Source organism: Bubalus kerabau, chromosome 3 (assembly GCF_029407905.1).
Source record: "Bubalus kerabau isolate K-KA32 ecotype Philippines breed swamp buffalo chromosome 3, PCC_UOA_SB_1v2, whole genome shotgun sequence".
NCBI lineage: Eukaryota > Metazoa > Chordata > Mammalia > Artiodactyla > Bovidae > Bubalus > Bubalus kerabau.
In genome coordinates this window covers 80280848-80299175 of record NC_073626.1, presented here as the reverse complement: position 1 = coordinate 80299175, position 18328 = coordinate 80280848, and the positions used below count along the sequence as shown (strand labels likewise).

The following is an 18328-nucleotide window of genomic DNA, read 5'->3' as shown; positions in this document are numbered from 1 at the left end:
CTTCGGAATTCCAAATGCTTTGGGGAAAGTGTGCGAATTTTGCTAGTCTTTAGTCTTTTAAGGTGCTGAATCGAGATCTACAGGAAATGGGAAACTTTGTCGTTTTTAAAGTGTTATAAAAGCACCATTTTGTGCATTGATTTTCATTTCTTCCCACAATAGTACTTTATGCAGGACCAAGTGTTTGCAGTAGTGGTCAGAAATGCGTCCAAGAACAATTAAATGTTGTGAAAATTAGGGAGTACGGTTAATTTTCAGTAGCCAAACCAGATAGAAAAAGTGAGTCTGTGGACTACCGTTTGGCAAAGAATGGCCGGTTTGTACAGATGATGGAGAGGGGGTGTGTAAACAGTTTTGAAATCGCGGTTTAAAATCCATAAAAGGCACCAACATCTAGAATGGCTGTTTCTCTAATTCATGTTTTTTATATATGCGAAAATTTACCCGTTTTATCACTCCTCCTTTTTTTTTAGTTTAATCATTTAAGATGGGATCTTCTCTATAAGGGATTACATACATTTGTTTTAAACAGAGCTCCCTTTACCTTAACGTTTTCTTTATGGTTCAAGAGTATTGGTGTCCTGAGATCCTAATGGCGTCTTGTAGTAGGCTTCTGTGCCTTTTTAAAAATTTTGTTTACTTTTTAAGGTTTTTGCTTTTGCGAACTTTTGTCAGGGTTGCTTTTCCCTGTTGTCAGGAGTGTACAAGTAAGAAAACTGACAAGGTTCGAAATTTTGAGTTCTTTTCTGATCCGACCATCTTTCTGAACCTCAGGGTTTTTTTTTTATCATCTATAAAATTATATTCTAATTTCAGGCTATTATCAAGCTGTGGGCTTCAAAAGTAAATCTTCAGGTTTGTTAAAATTCTGTGTGAAATTAGCTTGAGCTCAGTGGCTCCCCTAGGAGTGAAAAGCGTACATTACGTTTATTGTGACTTACTCAAGTCTTTGATTTTTGGTGCTTGATACTGTGGTCTTGCAGTATCGGTGTTCTTTAGGTAAAGTCTTTATTCTTTTGATATTTTGCATATTTTAAATTAGATTTCCTGTCAGGCAGCATCCGTTCTCCCAAACATTGGGAAATTGGTAATAGTTATAGTAGGATGAGCTAGTTCTACTAGTTGTCAGGACACCATCTACAGTTCTTCAAGTGTTGCTCTTTTGAGAAATATATGTTGATGTTTTCCCTTATTGTTTTATTTATAGGATATTTCAACAGGATTAGACTGTATTATTTATTCTCTGTATCCTCAAGTACTAATGTGTCTTACTTGTTATATGTAGTTGGAATCCATAGATAATTAATTCAAGTCATTTGAGGAGTTTATTGCAAATCTATCTGCTACACTTTTTTTTTTCTTTAATATTAGTACCAGTTTTTAGTTTTCATTTAAGTGTCAGTGGTTTTGACCTGGTTTAATGAATATATAGTCTCCATAAGAACTCCGTATATTTTTATTTCTGTAAGGCAAATCTTGCATCTTGAAATATACTACAGGCAGTGTTATAAATTCTCTGTATGCTGTAACTGGGACTTTGTACTTTTAGTACCAGACAGGAAATGTTTTACACTTCGTTTTAGTTTGAGTAGTGGCTTAAAATGATTACCAACTTGTTCTTGGAATTTAATTATGTCATGCTTGTGGTTATCAATTTTTGATATTAAAATGGTTATTTTTAAAGCATGAATGATTCCTTAACCTACTTATTTTTAAATTGCATGAAGCCTGATTGTATATATTAATAAGCTACTGTTAATTGTGTATAAACTTTAGCTTAAGGTTTATTCATAATTAAATCTTTGCATCGTGGTCACTTGATAAAAAGTAAAATTATGTAACCATTATTTGGAATATTTATAAATAAGCTACTTTCTTTCTTTAATTGGAGGATGATTACAATATTGTGATGGTTTTTGCCTTACATCAATATGAATCAGGCACAGGTTATAAGCTACTTTTAACAGTGAAGCTATAATCTTAACCAGAAAACTCTTGCTTTTTTTTTTTCCACTTGTGACTTTGAGCCAGTCACTTCAACTCTCTAGTCTCCTTGTTCCCAAGTCTATACACTTAGAAGATTGGACCAGATTACCTATTTCCTTCAAACTTCAAAAATCTGTAATTTTTTATTTAGGAGTTACTGGATTAAATAGCACAGTGCTAGGATGGTTTGGTTCTATCTCTTGAGATAGTGGGATAAGTTTATTGTTATAAGAGCTTAGATAATTGCAGGTACAATATTAAGAATATTAGCAGAGATTCCCCAGTTGGTATATGCTTTTTAGTTTGCACTAGCATAGTTGTACTAGATTTTTGTCTCAGATTGTATGTGCAGTAAGTTATTTAACACCAAACTTGGCATCATACCAGCTTTTCTCTTTTAAGTTTTCTGAAGGATTTAGAAATTTAGTAAGTGCCTGAAAGTGAAGTGAGTTAGTTGCTCAGTCGAGCCTGACTGTTCGTGACCCAGGGAGTGCAGCCCACCAGTCTTCTCTGTCCTTGGAATTCTCCAGGCAAGAATACTGGAGTGGATAGCCATTCTCTTCTCCAGGGGATCTTCCTGACTCAGGGCAAACCCAGGTCTCCTGCATTGCAGGCAGATTCTTTACCATCTGAGCCACCAGGGAAGCCCTGCTAACTGCCTATACACTGTTAATCATGTTTTTACCAGTGCAGAGGTTTGTGACTATCAGAGACACTAAGGGAAAAGGAACTATATGGAAGATCATAGTGGCCTTTTCTGACACCCCAGAATGTCAACTTATTTGTACTTAGTTCACTAACAAACTGGCATTCATAAATGTATTTAGATATCTTTTAACCAATCTGTTTTTATATCTCATTTGATTTCTGTGAACTACATGAAGGTAGAGAGTAATGTAAAATGTGATGTTAGATTGCTATCTTTGAAAGTCTTCAATATCTGCTATACTTTTAATTAGTTTAACTTAATATGATTGCACTTAGAGGTGCAAGTCTTCTATGAAAATTGCTACCTGTTGTATTAAACTTAAACAGATGAGAACTTCCCATCTTTATTTCTTGGTCTTGAACTGAAAATGCTCTCTTATAGTGGATTCTGTTTAAAGAAAAGAAAATAGACACTTTGTTAACAGAATGCAGCCCCAGTAGGCATATCTAAAGAATACGCTCCTTTCAGTTGTGGAATAGGCTGAGAGGATTTACTCACTATAGATACATATTAGCAATACTCCCCGTGGGAAGCAGTACATGTGGGAGAAAAGGCCCTGGGTAAGTCCTCTGCTCAAGCGGTAACTAGCATTCTGTTTGGCAGTGTAGTGCTGGACCAGGCATTGCGCTTGGTGTTGCAGATAGAAAGGTTCTGAGTTCAAGGAGTTTGTTATTGTTTAGTTGTTAGGTTTTGTCTGACTCTTTTGCGACCCTATTGACTGTAACCCACCAGCGCCTCTGTCCATGGGATTCTCCAGGCAAGAATACTGGAGTGGGTTGCCATTTCCTTTTCCAGACAAATTTATGATAATGAAAATAAAATTCAACAGTCATTTTAACTTCAGAAAGTCAGGGTGAAATTCCTAGAGTGTACTTTGGCTGTGTTCAATCTTTAAGGACAATTAGGAATTAACCAAGGGAATCAGAAAGGGCAAAGACCTGCTTGTCATTGTAATAGTAAAGAGTATTTACTATCTCCATTGTCAAGACTTAGTACTCTGCAGACTCCCTCAGACTGTGTTAAACTTCCAAGTAATTCTTGGAATTATGAATGTAATTCCATGTAATAAAGTCACTGCATTATTTATTGCCTAATTACAAATTTCACTTTCACTTTGGGGCTTCCCTGGTGGCTCAGCTGGTAAAGAATCTTCCTGCAATGCAGAAGACCTGGGTTCAGTCCCTGGGTTGGGAAGATCCCCCAGAGGAAGGCGTGGCAACCCACTCCAGTATTCTTGCCTGAAGAATCCTCACGGACAGAGGAGCCTGGTGGGCTACAGTCCATGGGGTTGCAAAGAGTTGGACATGACTCAGCAACAAAGCACAATTACAAATACCATGTTTTTTTTACTATATGTTTTAATAATTAGTTGCCTGTGTCCTTCTGCCCCCCCATCTCCAACCTTCATGTTACTTTAAGTGAATATGGAAATTATTTCATGTCTGAAGCTACAAGATTAAACTTTTTACTTATGAATTTGTTTCATCTCTGATATTTTTATGAAATGTATTTGTTGCAGAAGTTTCAGGTAGAGCAGTGGTAAAGAATCCACCTGCCAATACAGATTCGATCCCTGGGTCATGAAGATCCCTTAGGGTAGAAAATGCTAAGCCACTCCTGTGTTCTTGCCTGCAAAATTCCATGGACAGAGGAGCCTGGCAGGCTGCAGTCCATGGGGTCACAAAGAGTTGGACACAACTGAGCTCAAGAGCACATGGCATATCATACATCCTCAGTTCAGTTCAGTTCAGTTTAGTCACTCAGTTGTGTCCGACGCTTTGCGACCCCATGAATTGCAGCACACCAGGCCTCCCTGTCCATCACCAACTCCCAGAGTTCACTCAAACTCACGTTCATCAAGTCGGTGATGCCATCCAGCCATCTCATCCTCTGTCGTCCCCTTCTCCTCCTGCCCCCAATCCTACCCAGCATCAGAGTCTTTTCCTGTGAGTCAACTCTTCGCATGAGGTGGCCAAAGTACTGGAGTTTCAGCTTCAGCATCATTCCTTCCAAAGAACACCCAGGTCTGATCTCCTTCAGAATGGACTGGTTGTATCTCCTTGCAGTCCAAGGGACTCTCAAGAGTCTTCTCCAATACCACAGTTCAAAAGCATCAATTCTTCGGCGCTCAGCTTTCTTCACAGTCCAACTCTCACATCCATACATGACCACTGGAAAAACCATAGCCTTGACTAGATGGACCTTTATTGGCAAAGTAATGTCTCTGCTTTTCAATATGCTATCTAGGTTGGTCATAACTTTTCTTCCAAGGAGTAAGCATATTAATTTTATGGCTGCAGTCACCATCTGCAATGATTTTGGAGCCCCAAAAAATAAAGTCTGACACTGTTTCCACTGTTTCCCCATCTATTTCCCAGCATTTAATATTTTGAAATTTTATTGCATTTATATATTATTGACATATTAAAGTGACTATGATACTGTTGATGAATTAAAATATTTGTAATTCTATCTATTTAATATACATTAAAATGTTAAAAGTTATGGCTTAATTTTACTCAACTTTTTTCATGAGCTTATTAGCTTTACTGATTATCTTTAAAAGTATTTTCTTTATAAATAAAGTAGATGGAAGTAAGTATCAAATACTCAGATTTCTGAGGGAGTCAGGCAGGTGAGGTGAATGCAAAAGCTCAAGTAAATTGATAAATGGTAACAGCTAACATGCAGTAGTGGAAACTAGGTCAGACTGGAACATATGTACCTCATCTGATGGTGTATACTATGCTGATTGCTGTACAGGAATGGGGCATGTTGCTTGATATGATGTTTTGTTTTTTTTTTTAATTATAGCTACATTTTACAGGAATAGCTGCAACTCATTTAGATTAAACAACTATGCAGTGAACAGTTCACCTGCAGATTATTGCTCTGAAAGCTTTCTTTGTGAACTATTCTTAGGAAATTCATGACTTATTGTATTGAAATTGTGTAGACTTGATTTTTGTCCTGAACTGTGTTTTTGGTATCTATCAGTACTGTTTTCTTTTTGCATACATGCTGAGTTGCTTCAGGTATGTTTGACTCTGTGCAACCCTATGGACTGACTGTAGCCCGCCAGGCTCCTCTGTCCAGGGGGTTCTCCAGGCAAGAATGCTGGAGTGGATTGCCATGCCCTCCTCCAGGGTTCCTCCCAACTCAAGGAACCGCATCTCTTGCATATCCTGCATTGGCAGGCAAGTTCTTTACCACTAGCACCACCTCTTTACTCCTTTAAAAGAAAAAAAAATTGACTAGATGTTTGTGTTGCATTTTTTAGATAGTGTAATAACAGGAAGTCATAATTAAAGAGGGAGTACTATATCCTATTTCTGATTAGATAAAATTTGATATCAGTAATGTTAGAGACATAGCATTGAGCCATCTTTTGTGTCATCATTGTTCTTCATTAGCTATTAATGTTAGAACATTTACATACTTAAGATATTTATATAGTGCTTTTAATAATAATTTGCTATCTTTCATGTTTCTTAAATTTAAAGCATATTTGATTTGTTGTTTCAAGATACCATTTAAATCTGTTTCTAAGAAAAGTATCCCTGTGTGGTGTTACCTAAATGTGTATTATAACCACACAGAGACATGCACATTATAATCTTAGATTGTATGTACATTTTTTATTATATTATGAATTTTTTATTTCTAATAGCAGTTATGTTTATTAAAGAAGTAGAAAGAAGTACAGTGAGGCAAAAACACTCTTCAGGGTTTTTTTTGTAATTGGAATATAGTTGGCTTACAGTGTTGTGTTAGTTTCTGTGATTCACACATAGTGAATCAGCTATACGTATACATACATATATCCCCACTCCCCGGTCTTACAGCCAAATACTGTAGTGATTATTTCCTTTCAGTCTTTTTTCTCTTTTGTAAATCTTTGAATTTGAAGGAGTAGTTTATGTGATTATAATAATATTACATTACTGTTTTATATCTTGAGTATTTTTAACAAATTATGAACATTTTCCAAGTTATTGATTACTGTAAGCATTGCTTCAACAACTGTGATATTTTGTTCAACTATCATTTTTCATAATACTGAAAAGGTTACTTCGGATAGTATAAAAGAAGCACTAACATGGCCAACTTTATACATGAAGGCTTTCTAAAATAGTTCCTTACAGTAGATTCCTAGCAATTGGATTTTTAAGGTATAAACCAGTTTGAGGTATAAACAGTTTTTACATACATTTCCAGAGGATTTGCTTACTGTATTGGGAATTATTCTTTTAAAAGATCTTTGCTAGTTTAATAAGCAGAAAATTATCTCATTTTGTTAGTTTTTCTTTTAAAATATTTTCTTGATTATAAAATTATACCTGTTGAAGAAAATTTGGAAAACAGAAATACATAACAATTACCCTTAAATTCATGACCAAGATATTATCAGTGTTAATATTTTGCTGTAAATGCTTTTAAGTGTAATTGACATATAACTTTAAATTTATTTCAGCTGTACAACATGATCACTGTGTATATGATTATGTGTGTGTAATTCACTGTGTATGTGATTGATGGCAGTGATGGTCTAGTCGCTTAGTCATGTCCAACTCTTGCGACCCCATGGACTGTAGCCTGCCATGCTCCTCTATCCATGGGATTCTCCGGGCAAGAATACTGGAGTGGGTAGCCATTCTCTTCTTCAGGGGATCTTCCTGCCCCAGGAATCAAACCCTGGTCTTCTACATTGCAGGCAGATCTTTACCTACTGAGTTATGAGCGAAGCCCATGTGTATATGACTATGTGTATATATTGCAAAATGATCACCATGGTAAGTCTAGTTAACCTTCACCTCACATACAGATGTTTTTTTCATTGTGACAAGATCATCTGTTTAACAACTTTCAAATACAGAGCACATATTACTCACCATGCTGTACCCTGTATTCTTGGAGCTTCCCAGGTGGCGCTAGTCGTGCAGTGCAGGAGATGTAAGAGACATGGGTTTGATCCCTGGGTCGGGAGGATCCCCTGGAGGAGGGCATGGCAACCCTCTCCAGTATTCTTGCCTAGAGAATCTTGGTGGGAGGAGCTTGGTGGGCTACAGTCCACAGGCTCACAAAGAGTCAGACCAGCTGAAGAGACTTAGCATGCACGCATACACACTATTTTCTTGGGACTTTATAAGTTCAGATTTGGGGGGGGTTCTTTTTGTTTTATGATTCCATGTATGAGATTGTACAGTATTTGTTTTTCTCTGCCTGACTCTTCACTTAACACAATGCCCCTGAGGCCCATCCATGTTGTCACAAGTGGAAGGATTTTCTTCCTTTTTTGTGACTAAATAATACTCCTCAATGTGTGTGTGTGACACATTTTCTTTATCCACTTATCAGGGACACTTAAGTTGTTTCCATGTCTGTAGGTAATGCTGCATAATTCATGATTCATTAATATTTTGATGTAAATCCTGTTTTTCCTTTTAGTTTTATTGAAGTACAGCACTGTGCAAGTTTAAAGTGCATAACATAATGAATTGACTTACACATTGAAGAATGATTGCCACAATAAGTTCAGTTTAACATCTACCATCTCATACAGATACAAGGGAAAAAAATGATGCTTTTTCCTTGTGATGAGAACTTTTAGAATTTTATTCTCTTAGCAACTTTCAAATTACCATACAGCAGTGCTAACTGTGTTAACTGTTGTATATTACATCCTTAGGAGTTACTTATCCTATAACTGAAAGTTTGTACCTTGTAACCGTTTCATCCAGTTCCCTCAAGCCTAGCCCCTGCCTCTGGTAACCGTGAATCTGATATCTTTCTCTCTGAGTTCGGTGTGTTTGTGCATGTGTGAATGCATGTTTGTGTGAATATATTTTTAAATTTAATTTCAGATTCCACATACAAGTAAGATCATACAGTATTTCTCTATCTGACTTAATTTCACTTAGCTTATTGTCTTTAAGGTCCAACCATGTTGTTGCAAATGGAAGAATTTCCTTTTTTTGTTGAATGATATCTTTTTTATGTGCATTTGATATGTGTAAAATTGGAATCTTACAGATAATACTGCTTGCTAACTTGCTTTCTTTCGCCTATATGAATATCTTCTCATCTATGAGTGGTCTTTGATAATTTTTCTTTTTCAGTTTTATTTTTAAAGAACTTTTAATGGTAGTATTAGTGTGCTTTAGTATTAGTAGTGGCAAAAAATTGAAAAGTTATACAGTAAAAAAAATCTTACCCATCTTCTCCAGCTACCCATTTCCTTTCCTACCATATGCGTCTGTATTAGACAAAACACGTTTTTTAAAAGTTATTTTGAAAAAATACAAAGAAAATATACCATATACATTTCTGTAGTTTGTTGTTGTTGTTGTTTTTTACTTAAAAGGGCTGGGAGATAGCAGATAACCAGCTTCCTCATTCCTTTTTATAGCCAGTAACTTGTACGGAGGTCATATGATTTATGTAACCTCTTCCTCCTTTATGTATAGTTAGGTTTATGGCCTTTTAACTATTACAAATGAGGTATTACATACCTTTTAAGTGTAATTGTATTAAGTGTATTAAGTGTACCTTGTATTACATACAAGGTACCTTGTATGACCTTGTACATACCTTATTTCGCGAATGACATATAAATTCCTCGGAATAGGGCTATTGAGTCAAAGGGTCGTGAATGCATTTGTAATGTGTGTTGTCACAGTGGCAGAGGATTATCAGATTTACCCCTTTGTTAGCGTCGGTAATATATGAGGTCAGCATTTTTTATTTCCTTCAATCCAGTTGGTGAAAATGTTACCTTTGTTATTTTAACATGTAAGAATATGATTTCCAATGGCTAGATGAATACCATCCATTTCATGATGATATCGTTTATTTAACCAATTTCTATTACTATGCAACTTCTTTTTTTACTATTATAAAAAGCACTACAGTGACAGTATATATGAATTTTTTTACCCTTAAAGTCCTTTTCACTACATAATTTTGCTATTTTTTTCACTTAAACATTTTTTCCATGTTATATTAAAAATTATATTTTCATAAGCAGCATAGCAGTCCATCATATGAATATTTCTTAATTTACTTGTCATGTTAGACATTTAGGTTGTTTTTTTGTTTTGTTTATTTTTTACAGAAGTATAGTTAGTTTACAGTGTTGTGTTAATTGAAAGTGTACAGCAGAGTGATTCATTTGTGTGTGTGTGTATTCAGTGTGTGTGTGTGTATTCAGTTGTGTGTGTGTGTGTATTCAGTGTGTGTGTGTGTATTCTTTTTCAGATTCTATAATTTTCCATTATAGATTATTACAAGATACTGAGTATAGTTCCCTGTGCTATACAGTAGGTCCTTGTTGTTTAGCTATTTGATATAAAGACACATTGCCTGGAAAATCCCATGGACGGAGGAGCCTGGAAGGCTGCAGTCCACAGGGTCACTGAGGGTCGGACATGACTGAGCGACTTCACTTTCACTTTTCACTTTCATGCATTGGAGAAGGAAATGTCAACCCACTCCAGTGTTCTTGCCTGGAGAATCCCAGAGACAGGGGAGCCTGGTGGGCTGCCGTCTATGGGGTCACACAGAGTCGGACACAACTGAAGCAACTTAGCAGCAGCAGCAGCAGTGTGTCTTTGTGTATATAATTCCCAACTTCTAACTCCCTCCTGCCGCATCCCCTTTAGTAACCGTAAGTTTATTTTCTATGAGTTTATTTCTGTTTTGTAAATAAGTTCATTTGTATCATTTTTTAAGATTCCACATATAAGTGATGCCATGATATTTGTCTTTCTCTGACTTACTTCATTTAATATGATAATCTCTAAGACCGTCCACGTGGCAGCACTTGGGATTTCATTCTTTTTATGACTAATATTCCATCTTGTATATATACCACATCTTCTTTATCCATTCATCTGTCGACCAATATTTAGGTTGCTTTCATGTCTTGACTGTTGTAAACACTGCTGAAATGAGCATGTATCTTTTTGAACGGTGTTTTTCTCTGGTTTTATGCCTGGGAGTGGGATTGCTGGATCATATGGTAATTCAGTTTTTAGTTTTTTTAAGGAACCTGTATACTATTTTCCATAGTAGCTACACCAGTTTACATTCTCGCAGCCTCTCCAGCATTTGTTGTTTGTAAATGTTTTCAAAATAATTTTCTTTCTTTTTGGCCGTGCTGGGTCTGTGATACACTGGCTTCTCATTGCAGTGGCTTCTCTTGTTGAAGTTCCTGGGCTCTAGAGCATACTCTCAGTAGCTGGGGCACTTGGGCTTAATTGCTCCAAGGAAGGTGGGATTATCCCAGATCAGGAATCAAATGGGTGTCTCCTGCATTGGCAGGCAGATTCTTTACCACTGAGCCACCAGGGAAGCCCTGATTTTTTGATTATGGCCATTCTGACTGGTGTGAGGTGATACCTCGTTGTAGTTTGAATTTGCAATTCTTTTAATAATTAGCAATATTCAGCACCTTTTCATGTGTGTTTTGGAACATCTGTATGTCTTCTTTGGAGAAATGTCTATTTAGGTTTTCTGTCCGTTTTTGGTTTTTTTTTTTTTTTTTAGGCTGTATGAGCTGTTAGATTGTTCCTAATTACTATTCCCTGGTGGCTCAGATGGTAAAGCATCTGCCCGCAATGCAGGAGACTAGGGTTCGATCCCCAGGTCGGGAAGATCCCCTGGAGAAGGAAATGGCAACCCACTCCAGTACTCTTGCCTAGAAAATTTCCATGGATGGAGGAGCCTGGTGGGCTACAGTCCATGGGGTCCCAAAGAGTCGGACACGACTCAGCGACTTCACTTTCACTTTCTTTAAAGAAGATTTTATTTTAAATGGCTGCCTTTAGAGACATTCAACGGAGAAGGCAATGGCACCCCGCTCCAGTACTCTTGCCTGGAAAATCCCATGGGCGGAGGAGCCTGGTAGGCTGCAGTCCATGGGGTCGTGAAGAGTTGGACACGACTGAGCGACTTGACTTTGACTTTTCACTTTCATGCATTGGAGAAGGAAATGGCAACCCACTCCAGTGTTCTTGCTTGGAGAATCCCAGGGACGGGGGAGCCTGGTGGGCTGCCGTCTGTGGGATCGCACAGAGTCGGACACGACTGAAGTGACTTAGCAGCAGCAGAGACATTCAAAGAGTTTGAATTACTAAAATGTTAAAGGTTAGAATGATGATGAATATATTCTTGGTGTACAGTGCCAAGTTGCTTAGCAAAAGTTTTCATACTGTTTATATTTTTTATTTCATTTTTTTATGAATTGTTTGTTTATATTCCCTTGAGTAGCCTTTGTGCTTTTAAGTGTTTCCTGCATGGACCCTACAGTCCTCAAGGAGGGGAAGAGGGACATTGAGAGGGCTTCTTTTGGTTGTCACATGGACTGATATTTACATATCGGGACTAAAGGTGCTTCATGTTCTCCAGTGAGTAGGATGGGCCTTGCCAGTGTTTTACAGTAAGGAAACTAGCACATCATGTTTGGACATATTTCCCCCAATTTTTTACTTTCTAATTTCCCTTTGAAAAATAGAAATAATACATTTTTTCATGAGATCAAATCTGTTTGTCCCTGTTATTTATTTCTTTATTATTTGTTGTTCAATCACTAAGTCATGCAATCTCAAGGACTGCAGCATACCAGGCTGCCCTATCCTCCACTATCTCCTGGAGTTTGCTCAAGTTCATGTCCACTGAGTTGGTAATGCTATCTAATTGTCTCATCTTCTACCCACCTCCTTCTCCTTTTGCCTTCAGTTTTTCCCAGAATCAGATCTTTTCCATTGAGTCAGCTCTTCACATCAGGTGGCCAAAGTATTGGAGCTTCAGTTTGAGCAACAGTCCTTCCAATGAATATTCAGGGTTGATTTCCTTTGGGATGGACTGGTTTGGTATCTTTGCAGTCCAAAGGACTCTCAAGTTTGTCTCCATTATTTATTTCATTGTTAGAGAACCTGAAAAGTTATTTAACACCCAAAGTTTATTTAGGTAAATACTCAAGTATTTCTCCTTGCTTCCTTTGTAGCAAACGTACCCTTCCTTTGGAGGGGTACACAGTTTTGTGAAAAGAAAAATAATTTCCTGAGATCTTCTAGATTTAAATATGAAACAACAGTGGTAAGCCTGAAAGTAAAACACTTAAAAAATACGTTGTCTTGAATGCTCTTTTGAAGAGTTACTTTTACTGGTCTGAATTTGTCATAGAAAACTTGGAAAATGAGAAAACTTAAACAAAATCGTCTATGACTCTTTCACTTAGAAATAGGCTCTAAATATTTTCACATATTTTCTGCTATTTTATTTTACTTTGAAGATATGTCTTTCTTTAAATTGGAAACTAATACGTGAACATATTCTTGTTGCAAAAATTCAAACATTATAGTTAAAGACCCTCATTGACTTTCCATCCTTACTCCTGTACTGCTACAGAGTACTTACTCTTTGAGGTTTTCGTATTTATCTCAAGACCTTTCTCTCTGTGAAAGCAGACTATTATTTTAGGGTATTAAAAAAAATATTTGAATGCAATTTTGTTTTTTCTTTTCACCTAAACAGGTGTTTTGGATAGTGTGCGTAAAGACTTTTTAAACTGTTTTATAGTATTAACTTGCATGTATATACCACAGTTTACTCAGACATTATCTCATTTGGGGACATTTTGCATGTTTGCTTTTAATTATTGTTATTGCAGTGTTGCAGAAAAGCATTCTCACACATGCCTATTCTTCCTTGCATGATTATTGATTTATTAAATACTGGTTTCCTGCCATAATCAAGTACTGTTTGAGGCACTTTGGAATTAAGAGGGGAGCAAAACTGAAAAGGTCTCTCACATCATGAAGCTTATATTCTAGTAAGAGGAAAATACATAAAACTTAAAATATCAAGTAGCAATAAATGCTAGGAAGAAAAGTAGAGCAGAATTAGGGAATATAAAGTGCTGGAGGATAGGGCCTGCTTCTGTGAATATACTGGCAAAGAATGATTTCCATGAGGAGGTGATACTTGAGCACTGACTTAAGTGGAGACGTGAACCATGTGAAGATCTGGGGTAAGAGCATTCCTCAGAGGGTGTAGTAAATGTGAAAGACTTGACAAAGGATAGGCCTTGGCTGTTTGGTCTTCCCAGGTGGCACAATGGTAAAGATTCGACCTGCCAATTCAGGAGATGTGGATTCAATCCCTAGGTTGGTAAGATCCCCTGGAGAAGGGAATGGCTACTGGAGTGGCCAGTATTCTTGCTTGGGAAATCCCATGGACAGAGGAGCCTGGTAGGCTACTGTCTGTGGGATTGCAAAGAGCATGACTGAGCATGCATGCACAGACTTTTGAAGAACAGCAGGATCTCCAGTGTGGCTGAAGCCAACTTCGGAATGTTCCATAAAGTTGTAGAGATCAACATGAGCTGAAGTAGTTAGAACCATGCTGTCCAGTACAGCAGCCACCAGCCACATGTGGTTATAGAACATTTGAAATGCGGCATAAACACTGATTTCTGGAAATTCCCTGGCGGTCCAATGGTTAGAACCTGACTCCTCTGCTGCAGTGGCCCAGGTTTGATTCCTGGCCAGGGAACAAAGATCCCACAAGCCTTGCAGTAAGGCCAAAAAAAAAAAAAAAAAAACCCCACTTGATATCCGAGACTTGTAAAACTTGCTAACATGGCAAATCATTCTATTATTCTTGCCTGGAGAATCCCATGGGCAGAGGAGCCTGGCAGGCTACATACAGTCCATAGAGGTCGCACAGAGTCAGATATGACTGAAGCAGCCTAGCACAGGATAGTAACAGAAAGATAATGTAAAGTTCAACATTCAGAAAACTAAGATCAGGGCATCTGGTCCCATCACTTCATGGGAAATAGATGGGGAAGCAGTGGAAACAGTGTCAGACTTTATTTTGGGGGGCTCCAAAATCACTGCAGATGGTGATTGCAGCCATGAAATTAAAAGACGCTTACTCCTTGGAAGGAAAGTTATGACCAACTTAGATAGCATATTGAAAAGCAGAGATATTACTTTGCCAACAAAGGTCCGTCTAGTCAAAGCTATGGTTTTTCCAGTGGTCGCGTATGGATGTGAGAGCTGGACCATAAAGAAAGCTGAGCGCCGAAGAATTGATGCTTTTGAACTGTGGTGTTGGAGAAGACTCTTGAGAGTCCCTTGGACTGCAAAGAGATCCAGCCAGTCCATCCTAAAGGAGATCAGTCCTAGGTGTTCATTGGAAGGACTGATGCTAAAGCTGAAACTCCAGTACTTTGGCCACCTCATGTGAAGAGTTGACTCATTGGAAAAGACTCTGATGCTGAGAGGGATTGGGGGCAGGAGGAGAAGGGCGACAGGGGATGAGATGGCTGGATGGCATCACCGACTCGATGGACGTGAGTTTGAGTGAACTCCAGGAGTTGGTGATGGACAGGGAGGCCTGGCGTGCTGTGATTCATGGGGTCGCAAAGAGTCGGATACGACTTAGCGACTGAACTGAACTGAATGTTGATTATATGTTGAAATAATATTTTGGACATACTGAGTTCAATAAAATTTATGTTTTCTTCAGTGGTAGCAGCCGGGTTGGACAATGGTGTTTACTCTTTTGAGAGAATCAGGGGTAGAGAAATAAGAATTTTATTTTTAAAATAATATTTCTTTCTTTATTTTTGGCTGTGCTGGGTCTTCCCTGCTGCTCGGGCTTTTCTCTGGTTGTGGCAGATGCGGGGCTGCTCTTAGTTGTGGTGCGTGGGCTTCTTGCAGGGGCTCAGCAGTTGCAGCTCCCTGGAGAGCACAGGCTCAATAGTCGTGGTGCATGGGCTTAGTGCTCTGCAGCATGTAGGATCTTTCTGGATTAGGGATCGAACCCGTGTCTCCTGCTTGGAGGAGACTCCAGGAACCCCAAGAATTTTGTTTTAGATAAAGTTTTAACAAAGTTTTACTTTGTTTTAACAAAAGTAAATTTAGTGTAACATAACATACCAGAAACTACACAAATTCTAAGTGAAGTTTAATGTTTTCCCAAAGTAAACTTACCATGTAAGCAGCACTTAAACAACAGCAAAAAAAACCAGAGCAAACAGCTATCCTAGTAGCTTCCACTTACATTCCTAACTCCATAAATTAGTGATAGCATTTATTGTGATTGCAGAGTCTCAGAATTATAGGATTGTTTACAGTATGCCTTAGAATTGAGAAACTTGGAAAATCATCAAAGATTTTACCTAAAAGATTAAGGGTATTAGGAACTACTTTATAAGCTTTCATAATATTTACCTGTTTTTCAAATAAGGAGTTTTTAAAAACACGGTAAACAGGAAATCAACTGTAATTGTAAACAATTTGGTATGTTTTAGGCAGTGCTATCTATACTATACTATTTTTCTGAGAATGGAAATCTTTAGGATATTGTGGCTAAACAGCTAACTTTAGAAGTTTTTTATGGAGGAAAATAATTAAATCTCTAAATTTCCTCTTTTTTTTCTGCCTCCAAATGTAGAGAATTTAAGAAGGCCTGCACAAGTTATTTAGAAGATAAAAGATAATCAGGTACTAAGTATCAATAATAATTTAATATTTTTCTTTAAGATAAGATAGTTTCCTCAAATTTATGGATCCAGTTTATTCTCACCTTCAGATGTGCATACATTGAAATTTTATACAAATAAAAATGCAACAAACTTAGCAAGCTATTAAAATCAATAAGTTTTGTTTTGTTTTATTGTTTTCAGGAAGTCTGTGTCTGTAATCTGGAGGATTGAAAGGCCTCTTTTTTGTTTCATATGAAACAAATTTTAGTTAGTTTAGTTAATATATATATTGTATCTTTTGGAAATAAAAAATGGAGGAGGTTGCAGAAAAGGTAGTTTGTAACCCCCCTTTTCCATACAATAATGAATAAATACATAGGATTTGTATTTTTCAAATTGTTGGTGATTTGGGCAGTCTTCCATGCTTTTATTGTTGACTGTTCTTACCTGCGGTTGTGGTGTGTGTAAAAGTGATAAGGAATGGTGGTAGATAATATGTACCTATATGTTTAATAAAATTTTGTAAAACTAAATAAATACACACAAATGAGTACGCCTAGAACTGGGGAAATGTGGATTGTGTCAGCATTGTTTATGCTTTTTACCCTACAGCTGTGCTATTATACTATAGTTTTGTAAAATGTTACCGTGGGAGAAACATGTATCTCTGTATTATTTCCTATAACTCTGTGAATCTATAAAAATTTCACAAGATTTAAAATATCATTCATTGCTTACTGAGCTACTAGCTTAAGATATAATTTTTGCAAAAGCATAAACATTTCAGTTAGTCTCTGTTTTGAACAGATAAACAGATTTTTGTAGTTCATTGTTTTGAAAGCTGTTTATACTAAGTACCTTTGTTTCCTCTGCTTTTCACTTTACCCTGTCATTCTCCACCAGGTATTACAATTTGGAGGAAGTCCTTAAATGCTTATGAAAACAATGTCTTAACTAGTAGCTGTCTGCTCTGTAGATAAAACTTCCATAGAGTATCTCACTTATTGATGTTTTTGTCTACATTAGATAGATCAGTATAGGCTGTTGTTCATGATCAAAAAATAACTACATATGTAAAATGTAATGTATTTTTACTCGTAATGTAATCTACCATATATATAACTATTGTTAAAGTAGTCCATTTTCTTTTTTCCTTGAGGAATTATCTTTAGGAATTTGAATGTTTTTCTTTTCAAAACTCCACTACTTTAATCAAAATTTATTTTTGTTTTCTAGGAGTGAAAAGATTGGATCAGTTTGTCCTTGATTTTTCCCTATTTAAAGGTAACCTTTCTCTAGTTCACTTATGCAGACTTAATACAGTTCTCTGTTTGAGGTGGCAGTCTATATTTGGTTTTTAAAATACTGTATTATATAATGGCTAAACCTTTTATGTCTTTTCTACAAGATGCAGTCTAATCTTTCAAAGAAAATAATCATGTAATTTATGTCATAGAAGTAAATATTAAAATAAATTCAGACTACATTTCTTGTTTATGCTCCACAGAGTTTTGTTTTGTTTTCTCTTCAGAAATTTATGAAAAATCTTTGCTGTTTTAATGTGTTTGCCTGAAACTATTTTACTCAGATTGAAGTATTGACGCCATGGGAATAAAGGTTCAGCGTCCTAGATGTTTTTTTGACATCGCCATTAATAATCAACCTGGTAAGGAAATTAATGTCTCTATTTAACATTTATATATGAATATTTAATATTTTAAATTATCTTTACATGAAGAAATATAAACCAGCTACCTTCTTTTTCAGCTGGAAGAGTTGTCTTTGAATTATTTTCTGATGTGTGCCCCAAAACATGCGAGAACTTTCGGTGTCTTTGTACAGGTTTGTTGACATTTTCACTCACCCTAATAGTTTCAATTTAACACATTTTAGATTTTTTCATGCATTGTATTTTTCTTTCTCAGCATGCTGATTTGCAACATTGACTAGACATGAAAGTAATTCTTAGACATATTAATTGTAATAGGATTTATCAGAGATTGATTTTTCCACTCACTAGAAAAGCATGAGTGCTTTTTAAATTAATTTTTAAAAGAATTCCTGAGAGGAGTGAAAATTCTGTAGCTTAAAGAAGTCTTTATAGATCAAGAGAAATAATTTTTTATTTATTCATT

General features: G+C 36.6%; 1 protein-coding gene across 10 annotated transcripts in view; it reads left to right on the top strand.

Moving 5' to 3' along the window:
• Positions 1-18328, top strand: part of PPIG (peptidylprolyl isomerase G) — a 40893-nt gene that overhangs the window by 938 nt on the left and 21627 nt on the right. For 3 of the 10 annotated variants that reach the window (XM_055572313.1, XM_055572315.1, XM_055572316.1), the window contains exons 2-5: positions 16163-16212; positions 17430-17477; positions 17782-17859; positions 17961-18035. In XM_055572313.1, the coding sequence (XP_055428288.1) occupies positions 17799-17859; positions 17961-18035 (136 nt within the window). In that variant the 5' untranslated portion in view covers positions 16163-16212; positions 17430-17477; positions 17782-17798. Of the gene's footprint in view, positions 1-16162; positions 16213-17429; positions 17478-17724; positions 17860-17960; positions 18036-18328 lie in introns of all 10 variants that reach the window. The other 7 variants (XM_055572314.1, XM_055572317.1, XM_055572318.1 and 4 more) reach the window with 3 other exon arrangements.